At 44.2% G+C, this 18,368-nt stretch overlaps 1 protein-coding gene across 1 annotated transcript in view; it reads left to right on the top strand.

Moving 5' to 3' along the window:
- Nav2 (neuron navigator 2) overlaps positions 1–18,368 on the top strand; it is a 90,129-nt gene that overhangs the window by 60,719 nt on the left and 11,042 nt on the right. Inside the window, exons 16-23 of the mRNA XM_042691394.1 lie at positions 4,561–4,714; positions 6,452–6,614; positions 7,342–7,442; positions 9,901–9,996; positions 11,006–11,174; positions 15,111–15,346; positions 17,653–17,807; positions 17,979–18,050. Coding sequence (XP_042547328.1) covers positions 4,561–4,714; positions 6,452–6,614; positions 7,342–7,442; positions 9,901–9,996; positions 11,006–11,174; positions 15,111–15,346; positions 17,653–17,807; positions 17,979–18,050 — 1,146 coding nt within the window. The remainder of the gene's footprint in view (positions 1–4,560; positions 4,715–6,451; positions 6,615–7,341; positions 7,443–9,900; positions 9,997–11,005; positions 11,175–15,110; positions 15,347–17,652; positions 17,808–17,978; positions 18,051–18,368) is intronic.

Here is an 18,368-nt window from a genome sequence, read left to right as displayed (position 1 = left end):
GTCTGTGGAATTGACCCTTGGTACGCTTAGGCCTAGTCAACCTGCTGAGGATAGAACCTGCACAAGAGCCTCAACTGCTACCCAAGTGCTTACCACATTGCCTCGAAGATTGGCCTACCCAAAGGCCAGGTCTTTATGGCACACCAACTGCAAAGTAGAAGTATATGTGTATGGGGGGCAGTAATGAGGTTTGAACTCAGAGTCTTACATTTGTTAGACTGGTGCTTTACTTATGGGCTACACTTCCTGCCTGGCTTTTTGCTGGGTTTTGGAGATGGTGGTTAGTAAACGTTTTTGCCCTGCTGGCAAAACCACAGTCTTCCAGATCTCAGCTGCTTGAGTAGCTAGGATTATGAGCATGAGCCACCAGTGTCCAACCATTTTAAATGATCTATGTGTTAGTGACATATGGCTTCATTATACATAGAGGATCAGCTCCACTTCTACTGGTGTCACCCTGGTGAAAGGGAAGCCACTTCTTTTGTGGATGAAATCAGATTAAGGTAAGATAACATGAATACTTAAAAGCGTGAGTCCTACTTGATGTATAGCATGCCCAAAAATAAAAGACAGGGTATCTCACACAGGCCACCATCCATCCCAAAGCATCCTAGTTCAATCATTTCCTGACCAGAAGGAAAAAGGAACCCACTGTCTGCTCTTGATTTGAACTTTTTGTAGAACAGGCTGTATGAGCTGAATATATTCAAGGTATTCTGCAAAGACTAAGGCTAAGATTAGCCAGATTCTCATCCGGAGACTAGGGATCCTGGGGACATGGCATGAGGCCATTCATTCCACTCCTAAGCCTCTACTCTGTGCTAGGTGCCAATCTGGCTCTATTATGGCAGTGTCCAAGACGATAAAATTATTTCTCTGGCTGCCCTATCGTGAGTTAGAGAATCCTGTTAATTTATTAAAGCCAGGCATCTTAAGGGTTAATGCTGTGGATGAAAATGGTACTAGGATGCAGCAACTTTAGATGGGATGGTCAGGAAAGACCCCTCTGATGAGGTGACATTTTAGCTGAAATCTTTGTAACAGAAGGAACCGCTGTTTAGTTCTGGTTAGAAACACTAGCTTCAGTAAACCCCTAAATAAAAGCTCAGTGGCTTTTATTTAACACTGTTTATTTCTAGCTCCTTCCAAACCCAGTGCAGATATACCTAGTCAGCAGGCTTCCTGCCATGACCTAGTCCTCTACCCAATGTGGGTCTAGCCAGAGTCAGGAGAGGGTGTGGAAGATCCTGCAGGCCTAGAAAGAACATACATGTCCTCTTCCTACTGTCCAGTGATCAGGTCCTAGGGCCATACTATCTATATGGGAAGATGTGCAAAAGGAAATGGGCTTTGGTGAACCCAGATCAGCCTTCCCATGAGCAGTGCAGCTGTTCCAAGAAATAAACAGCTTAAGGAAACCAATGTGGAAACAAGCTGGCTGAGTCTGAGAAGGGAAGGCTGGTTGCCACAGGATAGTCAGGGGGCAGAGTAGCAGAAAAAGGGCCCACAGAGGAAGGCCTGGCCTATAACAGGGAGAACTTTGAAATCAGAGAAGTCATTTCTGACTTCATGTATAATACATGTGAGGGAGCATTAGGCAGAAAGGCGAGAGAACTTTAATTAGTGTCCTAAGGAGATGCATGAGGCAAGAGTAGCGGGAGAGAGGCGGCTAGCCCTCCCCAGTTTACACTGCCTCTTATAATGTGAGCCTCCACTGGCCGCTGGCTATGCCATGAACCTTCCTTCACATGCCCTGCTTTAAGGATTTTGCTCTTGCTATGTCCCCTGCCTGAAAAAATCCTCCCTCTGGTTAATCTTTTCTTCAGGCCTCTGCTCATGTGACCTTATTATCAAGTCCTGTACATCTTGAGTCAAGTTGCCCTACCACCGTCTGTCATCCCCCGTTCCTCTACTTTTCACCATTCAACCTACTACCAGCTGACATGTATATTTTCTCAGGTTTTGTTCTCTGCTCTTTACTCTATCCCAGATCCGCAATGTTGAACCCATGAAAATGGGTTCCCTGATGGTTCAGCAAGCCTTTGGATCTTTGGTACAAAGAAGGAATGACCGATAGTAGTTGTGACTCTTCAATGATTTAAGGTTTGGAAGAAAAGTAGTTAACAGTTCATGGTGATAGATCTGATGTAGAAGATGAGGGAAAGAGAGGAACAACCTTTGGATCTTCCTAGACTTGCGTCTTGAATGGGACAGGTGGGACAGGGAGTGGGAGCTTTGCCTTGGCCACATTAAGTGAGATTCCTGGCCGGCCTAGAGTTCTAGGACATAGAGATTTGGGAGACAGGAGGTTAGAGGTGGCAATGAAAGCTGGGAAATGAGAATTCTTTGAGTAACTGAACGGAGATAAAGAGGAGCAGGACTGAGCTCCAGCATGCTGAAATTTGAACTTAAGGAAGAGAATGTAGAGCAGTCGATGAAATGGGGGAAAACCTAGGGAGACAAAGAGAAGAAACTGCTTGGAGGAACAGACACTGTTCTACATGATACTGGGCGGTCATGTCAGGCTAGAAGAGGGTGGTGGTGATACACTCAGCTATAGAAAACCATCAGCAAGAATGCTCTTTCCCAACCACTTTTCCCATAGGGATGGGGCAGGGCAGGCTCTTGGCTCACCAATCCTTTTCTTACATTCCACAACCTCCATGGACACTGGAGATGTTTGTTTTTGCTCTAGTTTTCCAAAGGGTGGGCTGACATTAAATGCTTATTTCCAACCTTGAAAGGTTTATAAGAATGTGCAAATCTAGATGTGAGAGGGAGTTCAAAGAAGAAACCAGAGGCAGAGGAGTTGGGCTTAGAGAATTCTCCATCCTGTGGGCGAAAGGAATGACAGCTGGGGGAAGACAACATTTCCCACACTTGATGCATTTAAAATTAGGCATGCAACCAGCCCGCCTCCCAACAAGACAGGAGTATGTCAGAATAACTATCTAGGGATTGAAAAACCATACATCAGGTTACTTCAGTAAGCACTCCATGCAGTATGTTGGGAACAATATAGGAGTACAACATATAAACTGCAGGTACAGTGCCTCCTAGTTACAATGTAGGAGCAAATTTAACAAGTTTTATTCCAACTCTCTCAACACATTAAGTAGTATGCCCTTGGGCATTTTTATCTCTATGCCTCAGCCTTCTCATTAAAAAAAATACAATTATAGTATCTCTTTATGGAATTAGTAGTGTAATACTGATCGACAGATTTCAAATGCCCATGTGTCCAGTAAACAGTGAGAGTACCTGCTGTGAGTGGCTAGATCGATGTGATCAGACACTAGAAATGATGCAAAAATTAACCCTGGACCTTGAGGAGCTAGCAGACAAGCAAAGGGTATTCTGTTAGGTACAGTAAAGTTTCAGATACATAGCAATAAGTCTACTAGGGGAAGGAACCAAGGGAAAAGGAAAGTTCTATCTTGGACTGCCAGGATAGGAACTAAAACTTAGGGCTGGTACAAAGGAACTTTTTACCAACAGCATCTTTGTTAGGCAATCCCTTCTTATAAGGCCTCACCATTGTGTTTCTTGAGAGCTAGCTGGTTTTGTAGGAGACTTGTACCCCAACACTAAAGTTTCTTATTTATTACTTTCCTATCCTTTTGTCTTAGCTATTTTTCTATTGCTATAAATACTAAAAATTGGGTACCATATATGTTTATACATATACATATATGTATGTATGCACATATATATATATTATGTACACATACACACATGTACATACATAAACAGAAGCTTATTTAGCTGTCACATAGTGCCAGCATCTGCTCAACATCCTTATTGGGTCATAGTGTGATAAAGGGTAGAGGATACCACATAGCAGGCTAGGGTAAGCCTGCTTATTCAAATCTCAATTCCTTTTCTAATAAAGTCATGAATTCTATCACTGGGCCTCACTGCCATGACCTCATTTAATACTAATTACCTTTTCAAGGCTTCTCCTCCAAATAGCATTACATGTAGCTTTGAGGCCTAAATTTCAATGTAAGTTTGGAAGCAGGTAGATACTCAGATTATGGCACCTCTGTAGAGCCCCTGATTGGCCAAGTTGTACAAAGCAACCCATTGCTCCTTTCTCCTCCACTAGGCCTGCTAGATCTATTCTGGTTGTCAGAGCTCTGTGAAGAAATATTTCAGACAAGTCATAAAAATCAGTAACTTAGCCAGGTGCTGGTAGCTTATGTCTATAATCCTAGCTACTCAGGAGGCTGAGATCTGAAGATCTTGGTTTGAAGCCATCCTGGGTAGGAAGTCCAGAAGACTCTTATATCCATTTAACCACCAGACAACTGGAAGTGGCACCATGGCTCAGAGTGCTAACCTTGAGCAAAAGAGCTCAGGGACAGAGTCTGGGTCCCAAGTTCAAGCCTCATGACTAACCAAAAAAAAAAAAAAATAATAACTTTGAGGTGAGAAGCCTTAGGTGACTGGTTATGCATGGTTACTGCTGAACACACCCGACGATTGAACTGGATGGTAAGAGTCTAAAAGGAGATGAACTCAGAACTGCTTTTATCCCATAACATCCCCTTTCTCTAGAATTTCGGACTGCATAGATAGTGAAGCTGAGACAGTCATGCAGCTGCGAAATGAGCTCAGAGACAAGGAGATGAAGCTGACAGACATCCGCCTGGAAGCTCTCAGCTCTGCTCATCAGCTTGACCAGCTCCGGGAGGCCATGAACAGGATGCAGGTGAGCGATCAGGAGGTAGATGAAGCTACAGGGAGGTGTTCTCTAGCAGCGTGGGCATCTCCATGCTGACCACCCTCCGTCTTTCTCTTTATATTTCCAATCACTTTCACATATTGCGTAGAGCAGCCTCTGGGAAAGCATAAGAGTAATCATACCTCTCTACTCCCTGCCTCCTGCTTCTACCTGTTCCCTTCTCCTGCCTTTCAAGCCTTTTTTTCTCCAAGGCCCTTTTCACTTCTGGTCCCCACATCAGTCCTGATTCCAATTTTTATTCTCAACTGGTAGGCCAAATGGACCATTGATGGGTCCTTTAGTGAGCCCTCTGAGTTTCAGTTCTATGTTATTCCCTCCCCTGGGAATAACTTTCTTCTCATCCCACCTGACCCTTCTACCAAGTCTCTTCTTCCTCTGCAAAGCCTTTCCAAGTCGTGCAGCTAGAAGACTCAGTGTTCTCCTCTAGATGTTGCTCAGATGTGTTGTTATAGGTGTCCCCCAATGGGCCACAGTCTGAAAACGTGAGTTTTCTGAGCTGCTTTGTTTATTGTTTTTTTTATCCCTTTCTCTGGGCATAGCATCACTTTATGTTCCTCATAAATAGGTGCTAAGTTGGACCTCACAGGAGACCAACCTTTCCCAAAGCACACTCTTTAAAACAAAGCTCTGAAAGGAAATTGATTCACAAAATATAGCAGCTCATTAAAGATTCTTAAAAGTCTTGCGGTAACAAAATCTATCAAACCAGAATTTTGCAAGCCTCTTTGATTATAAGATGTTTCTTGACTGAATACTTCAGCACCAAACCTTGGGAAAGCCAAGATGTTTATTGTCTTTGAGGTGTTTTGTTTTTTTTTTTTTGGTGGTACTAGGGAGTTGAACTCAGAGTCTCAAGCTTGTCAGGCAGGTGCTCTATTACTTGAGCTACACAGCCGTTTTTGCTTTAGTTATTTTCCAAATAGTGTCTGATGTTTATGGCCAAGCCAGCCTGGATCAAGTCCTTCTGTTTTCACTTCCCATGTAGCTAGAAGCACAGACAGACACTACCATGTCAAGCTTTTTTGTTGATGTTGAGATAGAAGTCTTTTTTTTCCTGGGCTGACCTTGAACCACAGTCCTCTCAATCTTCTTCTATTGTAGATATAAGCCACTGTGCCCAACTTAATGCTTTCTTTCTTTGTCTTTCTTTTTTTCTTTTTGACAGTCATGGGACTTGACCTCAGGGCCTAGGCACTGTTCCTGAGTGTCTTTTGCTCAAGAGTGTCTTTTAGCACTCTACCACTTGAGAGACAGCACCATTTTTGGCTTTTTCTGTTTATGTGGTACTGAGGAATCAAACCCAGGCTTCATGCATGCTAGGCAAGCATTCTACCACTAAACCACATTCCCAGCCCATAATGCTTTTCTTATAACCTCTTATCATCAGCCCCTTGCTTTTTAAGGTCATCACCCAGCAAAGAGGTTTGCTGTTTATATTTCTTCCTAGTCATGTGCTTACCAACATGCCCAGCTCCTGAACACCTCTTTTAAAGGCTGCTTCTCTGAAAGTTACCTGTGACACCACCAGACATGTCTTGGACATAAGCCAAAGCAGGACAGCCTGCTGAGTCTCCCTGAGCATTACTTGTTAGGCTAGAATGGCCAGTTGGTTCTTGTAGGGAACTCCCAGATCCTTTCTCCAGAGAAGTCTTGTGTTCCCGTTACATCCACCTACTAAGTGGGATTCTGCCTTATTCTTTGCAGAGTGAAATAGAGAAGCTGAAAGCTGAAAACGACCGGCTGAAGTCAGAGTCTCAAGGCAGTGGCTGCAGCCGGGCTCCTTCGCAAGTGTCCATCTCTGCCTCCCCAAGGCAGTCCATGGGCCTCTCCCAGCACAGCCTGAACCTCACAGAGTCAACTAGCCTGGGTGAGTGGCTGCGGGGTTGGAGGCAGGCCTGAACCTGCTGCTGACATTCTGTTCTCCAAGCAAGAGCCCCAGGATAAGCAGGTCACCAGATCAAATGGAGAGGCAACAGGCGTGTGTGCACTTAGGGTGTGTGTGTCTGGGTGTGCGTCTGCTACCAACATGAGCCCAGCCATTAGAGTGCTCTCATGCTTTGCTCCAGTGCCCCAAATTCTCCAAGCCATGAGCTTGGATTCCCTCTCCCACCACGCTGAGTTCTGTTTGATCCATTTTTAGAGGCTGACCCATAAGATGAATGCTGCGTACACTTCACAGTAGCAGGTTCCAGATGGACAATGGCTTGGCCTATGGCCTTCCTGCCTTCAGGATGGAGCCAGGCTGGCACATCATCTGCAAACATGACCTAGGTTTTCTTTTTAAGCATATTGAGGCTGATGCTTTTATTTTTTTATCCATGATGCTGCTCTTGCTCTTGTTTTGGTTGAGTCTCTCCCTGCACTTCATTTGGCAAGATACATCGTCAGCCTGCTGGCTCTTTGGTTGGCCCACCATTGGTTTCTGTGGTTGCATTCTCCATTCTACCCTTTCCCTTTTCCCTTCCCCCACCCACTTCCCTTGCAGCCCGACACCCTGCTTTGTGCCGCTGCTGTCACCACAGGCAGCCGGGGTGTCAGGAAGCCGGCTTTGCTGTCCCCATGTGCCTAAGGCTGTTGATGTTTTCCATTCGCAGACATGTTGCTGGATGACACTGGTGAATGCGCGGCTCGGAAGGAAGGAGGCAGGCATGTTAAGATAGTTGTCAGCTTTCAGGAGGAAATGAAGTGGAAGGAGGTTAGTTGGATCCCTTTCCCTGCTCTGCCTGTCCCTTCTCCAGGTAGAACTGCCTAGTTTAGTGATTTAATCATAAACCTGATTCGCCTAACTGCTAACACCTTTCTTAATACAGTAGTCCCCTCTTATTCGTGGGGAGTCACATTCTATGATCCCCATGGGATGCCTTAAACCACCAAATCAACAAGCATCATGTGTGTTTTTTCTACACACATACATCTATGGTAAAGTTAAATATACAAACTAGGTACTTTAAAAGATGGGCAACCGCTGGGCACTGGGGCTCATGCCTACCAACCTGGGTAGGAAAGTCAGTTAAACTCTTATCTCCAATTAATCACCAGAAAATTAACACCAGGAAGTGGTGCTATGGCTTAAGTGGTAGATCGCTTGCCTTGAGCTGAAGAGCTCAGGGACAGCGCCCAGGCCTAGAGTTCAAGCCCCATAACAGACCAAAAAAAAAAAAAAATCAAAAGATTGCCAACAATAACTGCTAATAAAATAGAACTAATAACAAGATACTGGGTTGACTATGGGTAACTGGACCTTGGATAAGTGGAGACTACTGTGACCTTAATTCCCAGCAATAAGCAAATGACACTTCCCTTTCTCTCATTTACAAGTCTAATAAAACATACTAAAACCAGCCCCATGTTATACTTTCCTGTGATTAACACTAACATCTTCAAAAATAGCCTTTCTGAATTGAATGTATTCCCAAAGCACTTCCAAGGCAGCTAAGCACATTTAGTACCTCCTCCTGACAGTCAGTCCACTGACTGAACTCAGCTGGCCTCAAGCATGGTTTTCTCTCATCGGAGGCTACAGACAAAGGAGACACCCGGAAACAGCGACCAAGTTATAGGAACACTCAGGCAGCCAAGAGTAGAGCTGGAAGTGTCTTGCGTCACCATGCTGGGGATCAGTTTTCTGATTGCAGTTTTCATTCTTCCAGAGTCTGTACTACAGCTAGAGACTCTATGAGGGTGGAGTTGGGGGTTTACCAGTGAAAGTTACATTTTACTCAATGATTAAATCCCAGTGATATTGTGAAGGATCTTGGCTCAAGTGGGATAAGGCCTCAAGAGGCACCATTTCAAGTCTCCTTGAATTTTTAGTTTTCTTGTAGCATTTCTAGCCAGTATTCTGTTTCAATTTCAGACAGCTAGAGAACCCCAGTGCCTATCACCACAGTGTCTGCAGCCAGGCTTTTCTCTGCCAGGGTCCACTTTGTGGTCAGCTCATTTATCTCACTGAAATGGTAAGAAAGTCCACACTTTGATAGCCTCCAGGAGTTGAACCCCTTCTCAGGATCCAGCCAGCAGAGTGATAGCTCATCAAGAGAGAAATTCATTTTTAATTGCACTCTTCTAGTAAATACAGGCCATATTGTGAATGTGAATTATTCTAGTAGCCATCAATATGAACAGATCAAGCTGATGGTTTTCAAAAGTTTGCAAGTCACTTTCACTGATTATTTCCAGTTTACATCAGTATCCAGGAGAAGCTGGCCGACCAGGGGTTGTAATCTACATTTTGCTGCTAAGAATCCTAGGAGCCAAGTGTCACTTACTTGAGGCCACCAGGCAAGGAGTGGGGTCGGCTCATCTCCCTGCAAAACTAGTGTACTATTTTCTCTGTTGATTTTGCTTAACTGCCACAAGCTTCTGCCCAGTCCCACCCCTCTCTTGTGTCCGTACAAGCATATGAAATATTTAAAAACCCAACAGAATGGAATGTTCTATCAACTTTCTTTTTTAATTGATACGATCAGTTAGCCCCTGTGGTTATAGATGTAAAAGAAGTAGAAGAAAGGTCTGGGTTTTTTTTTTTTTTTTGGCAATCTTCCCGGAGTTTTACTACTTTTCTGGATTCAGCATGTTTTATCTTTTAATAAGAAAAGGAGTGAAAATATTTTTTGAAAAGGATGGAAACATTCTTGTCCTGAAGAAGTTCTAAGGTGTAACAAGGAGAAAAATTTGATTTAAAAAAAAAAGGCTGAAAGTAACTATACACAAGTACAGAATATATCACTGTATAAGTTGTACTCTGAACCTGTAGAGCAGTCTAAGCTCTGAGCCAGGTAAAGACTTCCTGGAAGAGGTGAGTTGTTAGGAAAGATTTGAAAAGGGAGAGATGGCATCTAGAAGGTAAGAGAAGATTCCAGGAACATGTGATGCATGCTCTGTACAAAGTATGCACTTAGCAGACAGTGGATTCTGTAGAGAGGAGATTCTTGACTTCCTTAACCCATAGCAATTTCAGCAGTAGAGCAGGGAACGTTTTAAGGATATTGCATTCCAGCCAAGTGCTGCCTGGTATATAACCAATAGAACTTTCTTCCCTTCTCAAACCACTGGTGGAGTTCTAAGGAAAAATAAATCCTCTCCCGAACTGGGACAGAAATCTACCTGTTTGTTTGTTTGTTTTTAACCTGTTTACATTTTCTTACCCTTAGGACTCCAGACCACACCTCTTTCTTATTGGCTGCATTGGAGTTAGTGGCAAGACGAAGTGGGATGTGCTGGATGGGGTGGTTAGACGGCTCTTCAAAGTAAGTGTCTCAAGAAGAAAGCTTTGGCAGTGGACTCAGGGAGGGAAAGGGAGGTTTATGTCCTGAATGTGGCCATTTCCCTGGCTTGTTCTCTCCTCTACATCCTTATGTTATAGAGACTTGTCCCCTGGCCTACAAAGAAACAGAAGGCCCATCATAAATCCAGACTGGTGATTAGCTACACTCTTTCCGTCTGCTTTAGAGAGTGACTAGCCAGCTAGTGGTGGTCTACACCTGTGATATCAGCACTCAAGAAGCTGGGGCAAAAGAATCACAAGTTCAAGGCTAGCCTGAACTACGTAACGAGTTCTAGCCAACCTAGACTACATCCTGGTACCCTGACTCAAAACAAAATGAATGAAAGGGGGGAAAAAAGCTTCAGATTAGACATTCTTAGATTAGAAATACAACTATTCGGGTTTCCAGGGTCATAGTGAATGAAAAAGTTGAAACCACTCAAGGCCTATAATTGGGACTCATTTTAGTTGTCCTTATAATGAAGGGACCTGTCACATCATTACTGACCTAAAGCCTTTTGCTCACCAACAAGGGGACATTTACCAAATTGAGTACATTTCCCTTTTTAAACTAGGGCTTCCTCTAGAAGCCCTAGGTTTTGCTTTCTTTGTTACCACTATGGTCTTTGCTCTGAGTCAACAGTAGTGGCTGGTGAAGGATTTCCTGTAGGAATTCCCAGCACCATTCACAAGATACCAGCTGAACCTAAGAAAAGCAGCCTACCTTTTCTGTGCTTGGTTCATCTAGACTAAACGTTCACAATCTTCCTAGGGGTTTATTTTTTTTCCCCCTCTTCCATCTCTTAACCAAATAAATCTGTATTTTAAGAGGCTTGGGATACTAAGGCTTTATATATATAGTCAGCTCCATAGCCTGATTTCAACCCAGACATCATCTGAGAAAGAAGAGACATAAATCATGCAGTGAAAATATGAGTCATGGGCAGATTTTAGCCACCTCTTCGATGGGGTCTATATTTTATTTTCTCTAGGAATACATCATTCATGTGGACCCTGTGAGTCAGCTGGGGCTGAATTCGGACAGTGTTCTTGGCTACAGCATTGGGGAACTCAAACGCAGCAATGCTTCTGAGACCCCTGAGCTCCTTCCATGCGGCTACCTGGTCGGGGAGAATACTACTATCTCTGTGACAGTCCGAGGTAAAAAAGACCCTTGCAGAGATGGGGCTTTCGGGAATCTCACTGAGTTTGTGTCTTGGCACAGATTTAGTTGGTGCATATATATATGGGTGTGTTTCCCCCCATTCCTTCTACAATTACCTAAGCCAGTTGAGTAGGCTACAGCTTTCTCAATCACCACCTGAAACAAATTGTTTTAGCTTATTGCTAAAATTACATATCAAAAGGTCTTATTAGTCTTATGACTCTGAGATGATGGCATCTTAATAACCCCTTAATAACTCCATTGAAATGGCAATTTACCAATAGCAACCAGTGTTTCCTGCTAGCCAACCTTGGATGAAGTCCCATTGTACAGATGGGGCAAGTCGGATGTGCTGTAGGCTACACGGGTCGCTGTAAGCATCCTGATGCAACTGCTAAGCTCTTGCCCAGGCATGATGCAGCTCTAGATGCCAAAAACCTCATCACACAGCAATGTTAAGCCCCAGGCCACAGTGTGTTCCATAGAACTCTGGGGTGTAAAGGATTCTCTGTGGGTGTAAAGGAAGCTTCACAGCCAGATAAGTCTGGGAACCTGCATTATTAATCCCATTTGGGTTTGAGACCTAGGGTCAGGAATGCACTGGTACTTTAATGACTCTGTTTTTGAATCCCAAGTTTAGTTCCAAATTTATTTGACAGCAAACTCCATTTATCTCCATACCTTATGAACAGAAAATTGAAATTGGTGAATGCTACATCATGCCATCCTTCTCACAGACACATTTTTTACTTTATTGAAAGGCACCAATCGACTGCAATTTTTATTTATAATTTTGGAGTTGTTTGATGCAAACTTTAATTCCTGGTAGGTTTTCTTTTTTTTTTTGGGGTCCAGTTGTGGGGCCTGAACTCTGGGCCTGGGCACTGTCCCTCAGCTCTTCAGCTCAAGGCTAGCCCTCTACCACTTGAGCCACAGCACCACTTCCGGCTTTTTTCTTTTTGCTTATGTGGTGCTGAGGAATCGAACCCAGGACCTCATGCATGCAAGGCAAGCGTTCTACCACTAAGCCACCTTCCAAGCCCCCTGGTAGATTTTCTTAAAGCACCCAGAAGTCCCCACCAGCAAATCAGGATCTCAGTCTGCAGGTGACAGATGACACATTGCCACTTAGCATACCATCCTGATAGGTGATATGCTACAATTGTGAAAGGTATAGGCTCAGATACTTGGGGGATCTGGGAGTATGTGGTAGGCAGAGCCAGATACGATGTTTACCAGGACCACGTCTATCTGTTTGGCTCATCACTGCTGTGTGTATTTTTTCTTTTTTGAGCTTTCTAGACATTGTTGTTGAAATGTCCACTGAAAACCTTGATTTATCCTATTAGGAAAGTAAAAGAAGAGTTCTTTCTGGAAATGTGACTAGAAATTTTGTAAGGCTGACTCAAGCCCATCTGAAGTCAAATGCTTATCACTGGGGTAGTCATGCTGAGTGGGATGAAGCTTTGACACTTCCTTGTCACATTTGACCCATCCCATTGGGTAGATGAAGAGTTAGGTAATTCTCCCTAAACCATCTGGAAAGAGAAAGAATTCTGCTACAAAGAGAAGCCGAAAGAGAAGCCATGGACACCGAACCAGTAATTGTTCCCCTGCCAAGACCCCTTTAAGGACAGCCAGTTACATCCTGGGTTCAGATTCCACAAGTGATCCATCAAAAAGTGACTTATTGCTAAGACCAGACCAAACCTCCATAGAAACAATGAGAGGATAACACTGTCTCTGGAGGACCAGGCCATGCTCTAGGAAGCCTGGGCTGTGGTTGTTATCAGAACATCAAGTTTCAGCATCTGGAAGGATAGGCGTAAGTTTAGTTTGTGGTGCCTGACTCTTCTATTTTTTTGGAGTGCTTGAAACTTATGCTTTGAAAACACTAAGACCTACTCAAAGGTTTGAGCTGAAAGAGATCCATCAGCTTGGTGGTTCACCTCAGTGGTCCCAGGGATGGCATATTCTGAAACGAGGCATCTGCAGTATAATCTTTTGTTTTATGGCAAAAGACCAAAACAGCGATATGTGACATTGTTTTAACAACATTTATCTTATTGCTATTGTTGACACTATTATTAAATTTAGACTAAGGCACCAGTAGCTCATATCTGTAATACTAGCTACTCAGGAAGCTGTGAGATCTCAGGATCATGGTTTGAAGCCAGCCCAGTCAAGAAAGTCCATGAGGCTCTTATCCCCAATAAACTTTTTAAAAAAAAATGTTGAAAGTAGAGTTTTGTGGCTCAACTGGCAGAGTGCTGGGGATAGTACTCAGGTCCTGAGTTCAAGTCACCATCTTGCGTCCCTCTGCACCCCCCCCCCCCAAAGAAAGTTAGATTAAGGACTCTACATTATAGTTTGTATTGGGATTTAATCCAGTATAGGGTGTATGGCTCAAGTAGAAAGCTGGTAGGCTTGCCCTCAAGCATTTCAGGACCTTCATTGTGGTCATTCTAGGGTAGTCACTGCTTGGGGGGTTATTCTTAATTGGGGAAGATTAGAAATAAACATAAATGCATTAGTAGGCACCTGTTGGCAGTGATGAATTAGTGTAAAAGGAAGATACTGCTTAATTTTTTTTAAATATCCTTTAGGTTACTTTATTACTTACATATACTGATTTCCTTGAGAGGAACTTTTAAAGCGTTTCCTTAGAGCATGAATGGCTAGCCTTGGACAAATCTTCTTCTGGGAATGATAGCAAGAAAATAACTCTTTAAGCTGGACGCCAGTGGCTCACGCCTGAAATCCTAGCTATTCAGGAGGCTGAGATCTGAGGATTGTGGTTCAAAGCCAGCCTGGGCAGGAAAGGCTGTAAGACTCTTATCTCCAATAAACCACTCAGAAAACCGGAAGTGGCACTGTTGCTCAAGTGGTAGAGCACTAGCCTTGAGTTGAAGAGCTGAGGGACAGGGCCCAGGTCCAGAGTTCAAGCCCCATGACCAACACCCTCCCCCCCACCGCCCCGCCAAAAAAAAAAGAACTCTTTAAAGCCAGATGTAACACACACACACACACACACACACACACACACACACACACACACACACACACACACACACACACACACACACACACACACACACACACACACACACACACACACACACACACACACACACACACACGGCTTTATGGTCGAGTGTCTGCCTAACATGTGTGAGGCCCTGGGTTCAGTCCCTAGTACTACTAAAATAGACAAAAAAAAAAAAAAATCCAACTAACCAACAACAACAGAACATCTCTTTTAAAGCCAGCAACTTTGATCAATGAAGTTTTCCTAGGTGGGAAAGTGAAAAGATAAGTTCTCACTTGATATTGTTGAAGAATAAAGGTCTCAGCCTGGGTCTGCCAGTCAGTAACTCACATTCCAAAATCACGTTCTAAAATCAAATGATTCCTCCTAGTGTTATTCTTTATTGAAAGATGCAAGTGTTATTGTTTTCATACCTTAATACTACATCCAAGTTTGGGTAGCATGGTATCTGATAGTCCAGAGAGAACAAGAAGGAAGAGGCAACCCCAGGATTATGGCAGGCACAAACAGACAAGACTCAGGTGTAGCTTGGGCAGAACCCACAAGTATATAAATCCAGATAGATAAGCAGATCTTAGATCCTCTGCAGAATACAGGACTAAGGGCCTAAATATTAAAGCCCAAGTATTTCAACCTAAATATTAAAGGAGAGTATAAAGCTGAGAAAGCTAGCCAAGACAGAGACCAGAAGCATGAGGTGCTGATGGACAGGAGGTGACTTCCAGAAGCAGTTGATATTTGACTGAAAGTCAGTATACCTTGGTGGGCGGGTGAGTGAGCTGCCAAGGAAAGTGATAATGTCAGGTCTTGAGGTTCCCAAGTATGCAAACACAGCTAGCTGTCCTTCAGGTCTTCACATGCTCCTTGTCTTTCTCAAATGCAGGGCTTGCAGAAAACAGCCTGGACTCACTGGTATTTGAGTCTCTGATCCCCAAGCCCATCCTGCAGCGCTACGTCTCCCTGCTGATAGAGCACCGACGTATCATTCTCTCTGGCCCCAGTGGCACTGGGAAAACCTACCTGGCTAACCGGCTATCAGAATACGTAGTGCTTCGAGAGGGACGGGAGTTGACTGATGGAGTCATCGCCACCTTTAATGTGGACCATAAATCTAGCAAGGTGAGTTTGCTGCATGTTGGGCCCACTCAGAACAAGTGATCCCACCACTTTTTGATAGGAAACAGCATCTACTATATGGTCTTTTTCACAGACAGCAAGGGGGAAAGGGGCAGAATGGGACTGGCAGAAAGAAAGGCCTGGAATCAGATCCTCCTAGCTAGAAGTTCCATCATCCATTGGAGATTTCAATTCCGTTCAGTTGTGATAAACAGTGCTAATGGCTCTAGAAGACCATCCCAGATACACCCAACAATTTACCAGTATTTTGATGCTATTATGTTAGTGGTTTTCCAAAATAAAATGTTTTGTGGAACAGTAACAAGGGAGCAACACTATCAAAAAAACAACAGCTCATACTTAAAGCTGTTTGTTCCATGAGCAGCAAACTTGTCCTCACAACAATACTTCAAGAGAGTAATTGTCCCTATGACCATTTTGCAGAAGGGAAAACAAACTGGAGATTGATTTTCACATGCTTAGGACTTCTCAGATGGTACTAAGTGGTATAAGTGAATGGTATTAAGCGGAGCTCAAGTTGAAGTCTCAGTCACTAGAGCTCTGTGGCAATCAAGGAGCTTGAGTGTGGCAGGATGTTTGGATGGGATCTGACCTAGCCCCCATTAGGAACGGTTGTGTTTTCTCAGACCTGTTCATTCATTCAGTGAGAACTGATAATTACTCATTCTAACTGGCCCTATGAGAATGCCCAGAGAATCAAAGGTAATGTGGAAATGGCTCTCCTATCTTAGGAGTCATCAGTGTGTTCGAAGATGCAGATTCAAGCCTTGCTCTTGGGTCATCTCGTGATAGTTTGTGTGGGGCCCAATAATCTACACCATTCACAAGTTCTCCCGTGTGATTTTGATATCAGAGCAGGACAAGACTGCAGAGGCTATCTGTGTAGGGCCTTCATATGAGTGAGGAATAGAAAGCCCTGGCAGGCACAGCTGAGGAGGTGCACCTGGGTTGGATTTGAATCCATCTCAACAAGGCATCCTTGTACAGAACACAGCTCACCAGCTGAACACCGCAGGTTTCTTGAATACAAGAAGAGCGTACTGTGAGTCACAAGGAGCCAGGAGCCCTGTCCATGGCGAATAGAGCTAAAGGAAGTAGTGAGAAGTTGAGTTGTCCTGTGGCTACCAAACCCTATTTTGACTTAAAAGAGACATCTGGGGTGGATGTGTGCCTACAGGAGATAGAGGAACTGTCACCTTCTAAGGAGCAAGGCCAGGGTCTAAGACAGGCTGGGGTGATAAAGACATACTGAGATGGGCACTTGTGTCTGAATCTAACCCATTGCCTGCTCTCAATATGGTCTCAGGCCAGTCATCTGACTTTGATGTGCAAGCAGCATTTCCATCTTTAAAATAGAGCTAATGACAATACCTCCCTCACAGGGTTACTGGGTTACAGAAGTCCATGTGTGTGAGTGCTCCAAGTAATACCAGCTACAGCTGGAACAATGTTATCAGTCCTGTGTGCCCACGAGTCCTTTTGCTTCACTGCACCTTTGCTCTCCCTGTTCCTTTCCTGACACACATTCCTTCCCCATGCTCACTGGGCTGTGTTCTAGTCCCAGCTGTGTCAATGCCCTACCCATTGTGAAAACCTGCCCCTTCCACAAGACCTTCTAAGGACTCCCCACCTCTCCCCCAGCCTCAGTGCATGTAGACTCATCACCCCCTGCACTCTTGTGGTTTCTGCTGTGGCACTCGTCGCCTGTGTGTGAGGGGGAACTTCTGCTACATTGATGTGAGCCCTCCATAATGTTTTCATAGCTCCCAGGCAGGTGCTGTGGCACAGAGGTGGAGAAGGCACCCAGGGTACCTTTCAGGGGCCTACTGGAGGTTTGCATAATAAATATCAAAAGAGCAATGAAGCCTATTGAAACGGTTTTAAGAAATGAGGAGGGTGGATGAGGGAAAAAGATGGAAGGGATAAATATGATCAGGGCACATTGATTATGGAAAAGACACCGAAACCCCCTTGTACAATTAATATAAGCTAATACATCACCATTAAAAAATAAAAAGTGAATAAAGGTGACATTTTCCTCGAGAAGTAGTAGAAATGGGAACTTAAAACGGCCTCTTTGACGGTTATCCAGTAACTGCCAGGAGGAAGCATGCAGGCCCACCCATCATCCCCGGAGCACTAAGCCCATATCCTGTAGCAACAGGCAGGTGTGTTCACAGCGCAACACTGTGAAGCGTCCTGATTGGGCAAATGGAGGGCTGAGCGAGTGCATCTTACTGGGGTGTGCTCACGGCTTGCTCTTTCCCCACCTTTCCTATACACTACAGGAATTGCGCCAGTACCTGTCCAACCTTGCCGATCAGTGCAATAGCGAGAACAATGCTGTGGACATGCCCCTCATCATCATCCTTGACAACCTACATCATGTCAGCTCTCTTGGAGAGATCTTCAATGGGCTACTCAACTGCAAGTACCATAAATGGTAAGGGTGGGACCTAGGGGTTTGGCACTGGCTGATGGGGAAGGTGTGTGGGCATGCTTGGCATGCAGGTGTCCCAGGTTGGCTAGGGAAGGGAGGCAACTAGCTGATTATCTGCATGGACCCACAGATACCACAGACTTCTTCCTCTTCTTGTATTCCCTCCTCCCCCAGCCCTTATATCATCGGCACAATGAACCAGGCTACCTCTTCTACTCCCAACTTACAGCTTCATCATAACTTCAGGTAAGGCATTACTTCCTTTGTCTAGGTGAATGGGAAAATGCAAAGAAAGAAAACAAGGGTAAAATGTCTTCAAAGAAAGAAAAAGTCTGTATTGAATATCTGTTACATGTTGGGTTAAGCACTTTTTTTTCCAGCTTAACTCATTTAATTCTGTCTTCACCCTAAAGTAGTTACAAGCATCGTTCTCAGCTTATACATGGGAGAACAGAGTCAGAGAATCCTGTATGAGATCACAACAGCCTGTCAGTGACAGAGCCAAAACTTGAATCCTGGTCTCTGTGACTCTGGGTCCCTGTGGAGTAGTGTCAGGAAGGCAGC

The sequence above is a fragment of the Dipodomys spectabilis genome, unplaced genomic scaffold (genome assembly GCF_019054845.1).
Source record: "Dipodomys spectabilis isolate Male_0828 unplaced genomic scaffold, ASM1905484v1 ptg000145l, whole genome shotgun sequence".
NCBI classification, from domain to species: domain Eukaryota; kingdom Metazoa; phylum Chordata; class Mammalia; order Rodentia; family Heteromyidae; genus Dipodomys; species Dipodomys spectabilis.
This window is presented reverse-complemented; position numbering and strand designations above follow the sequence as displayed.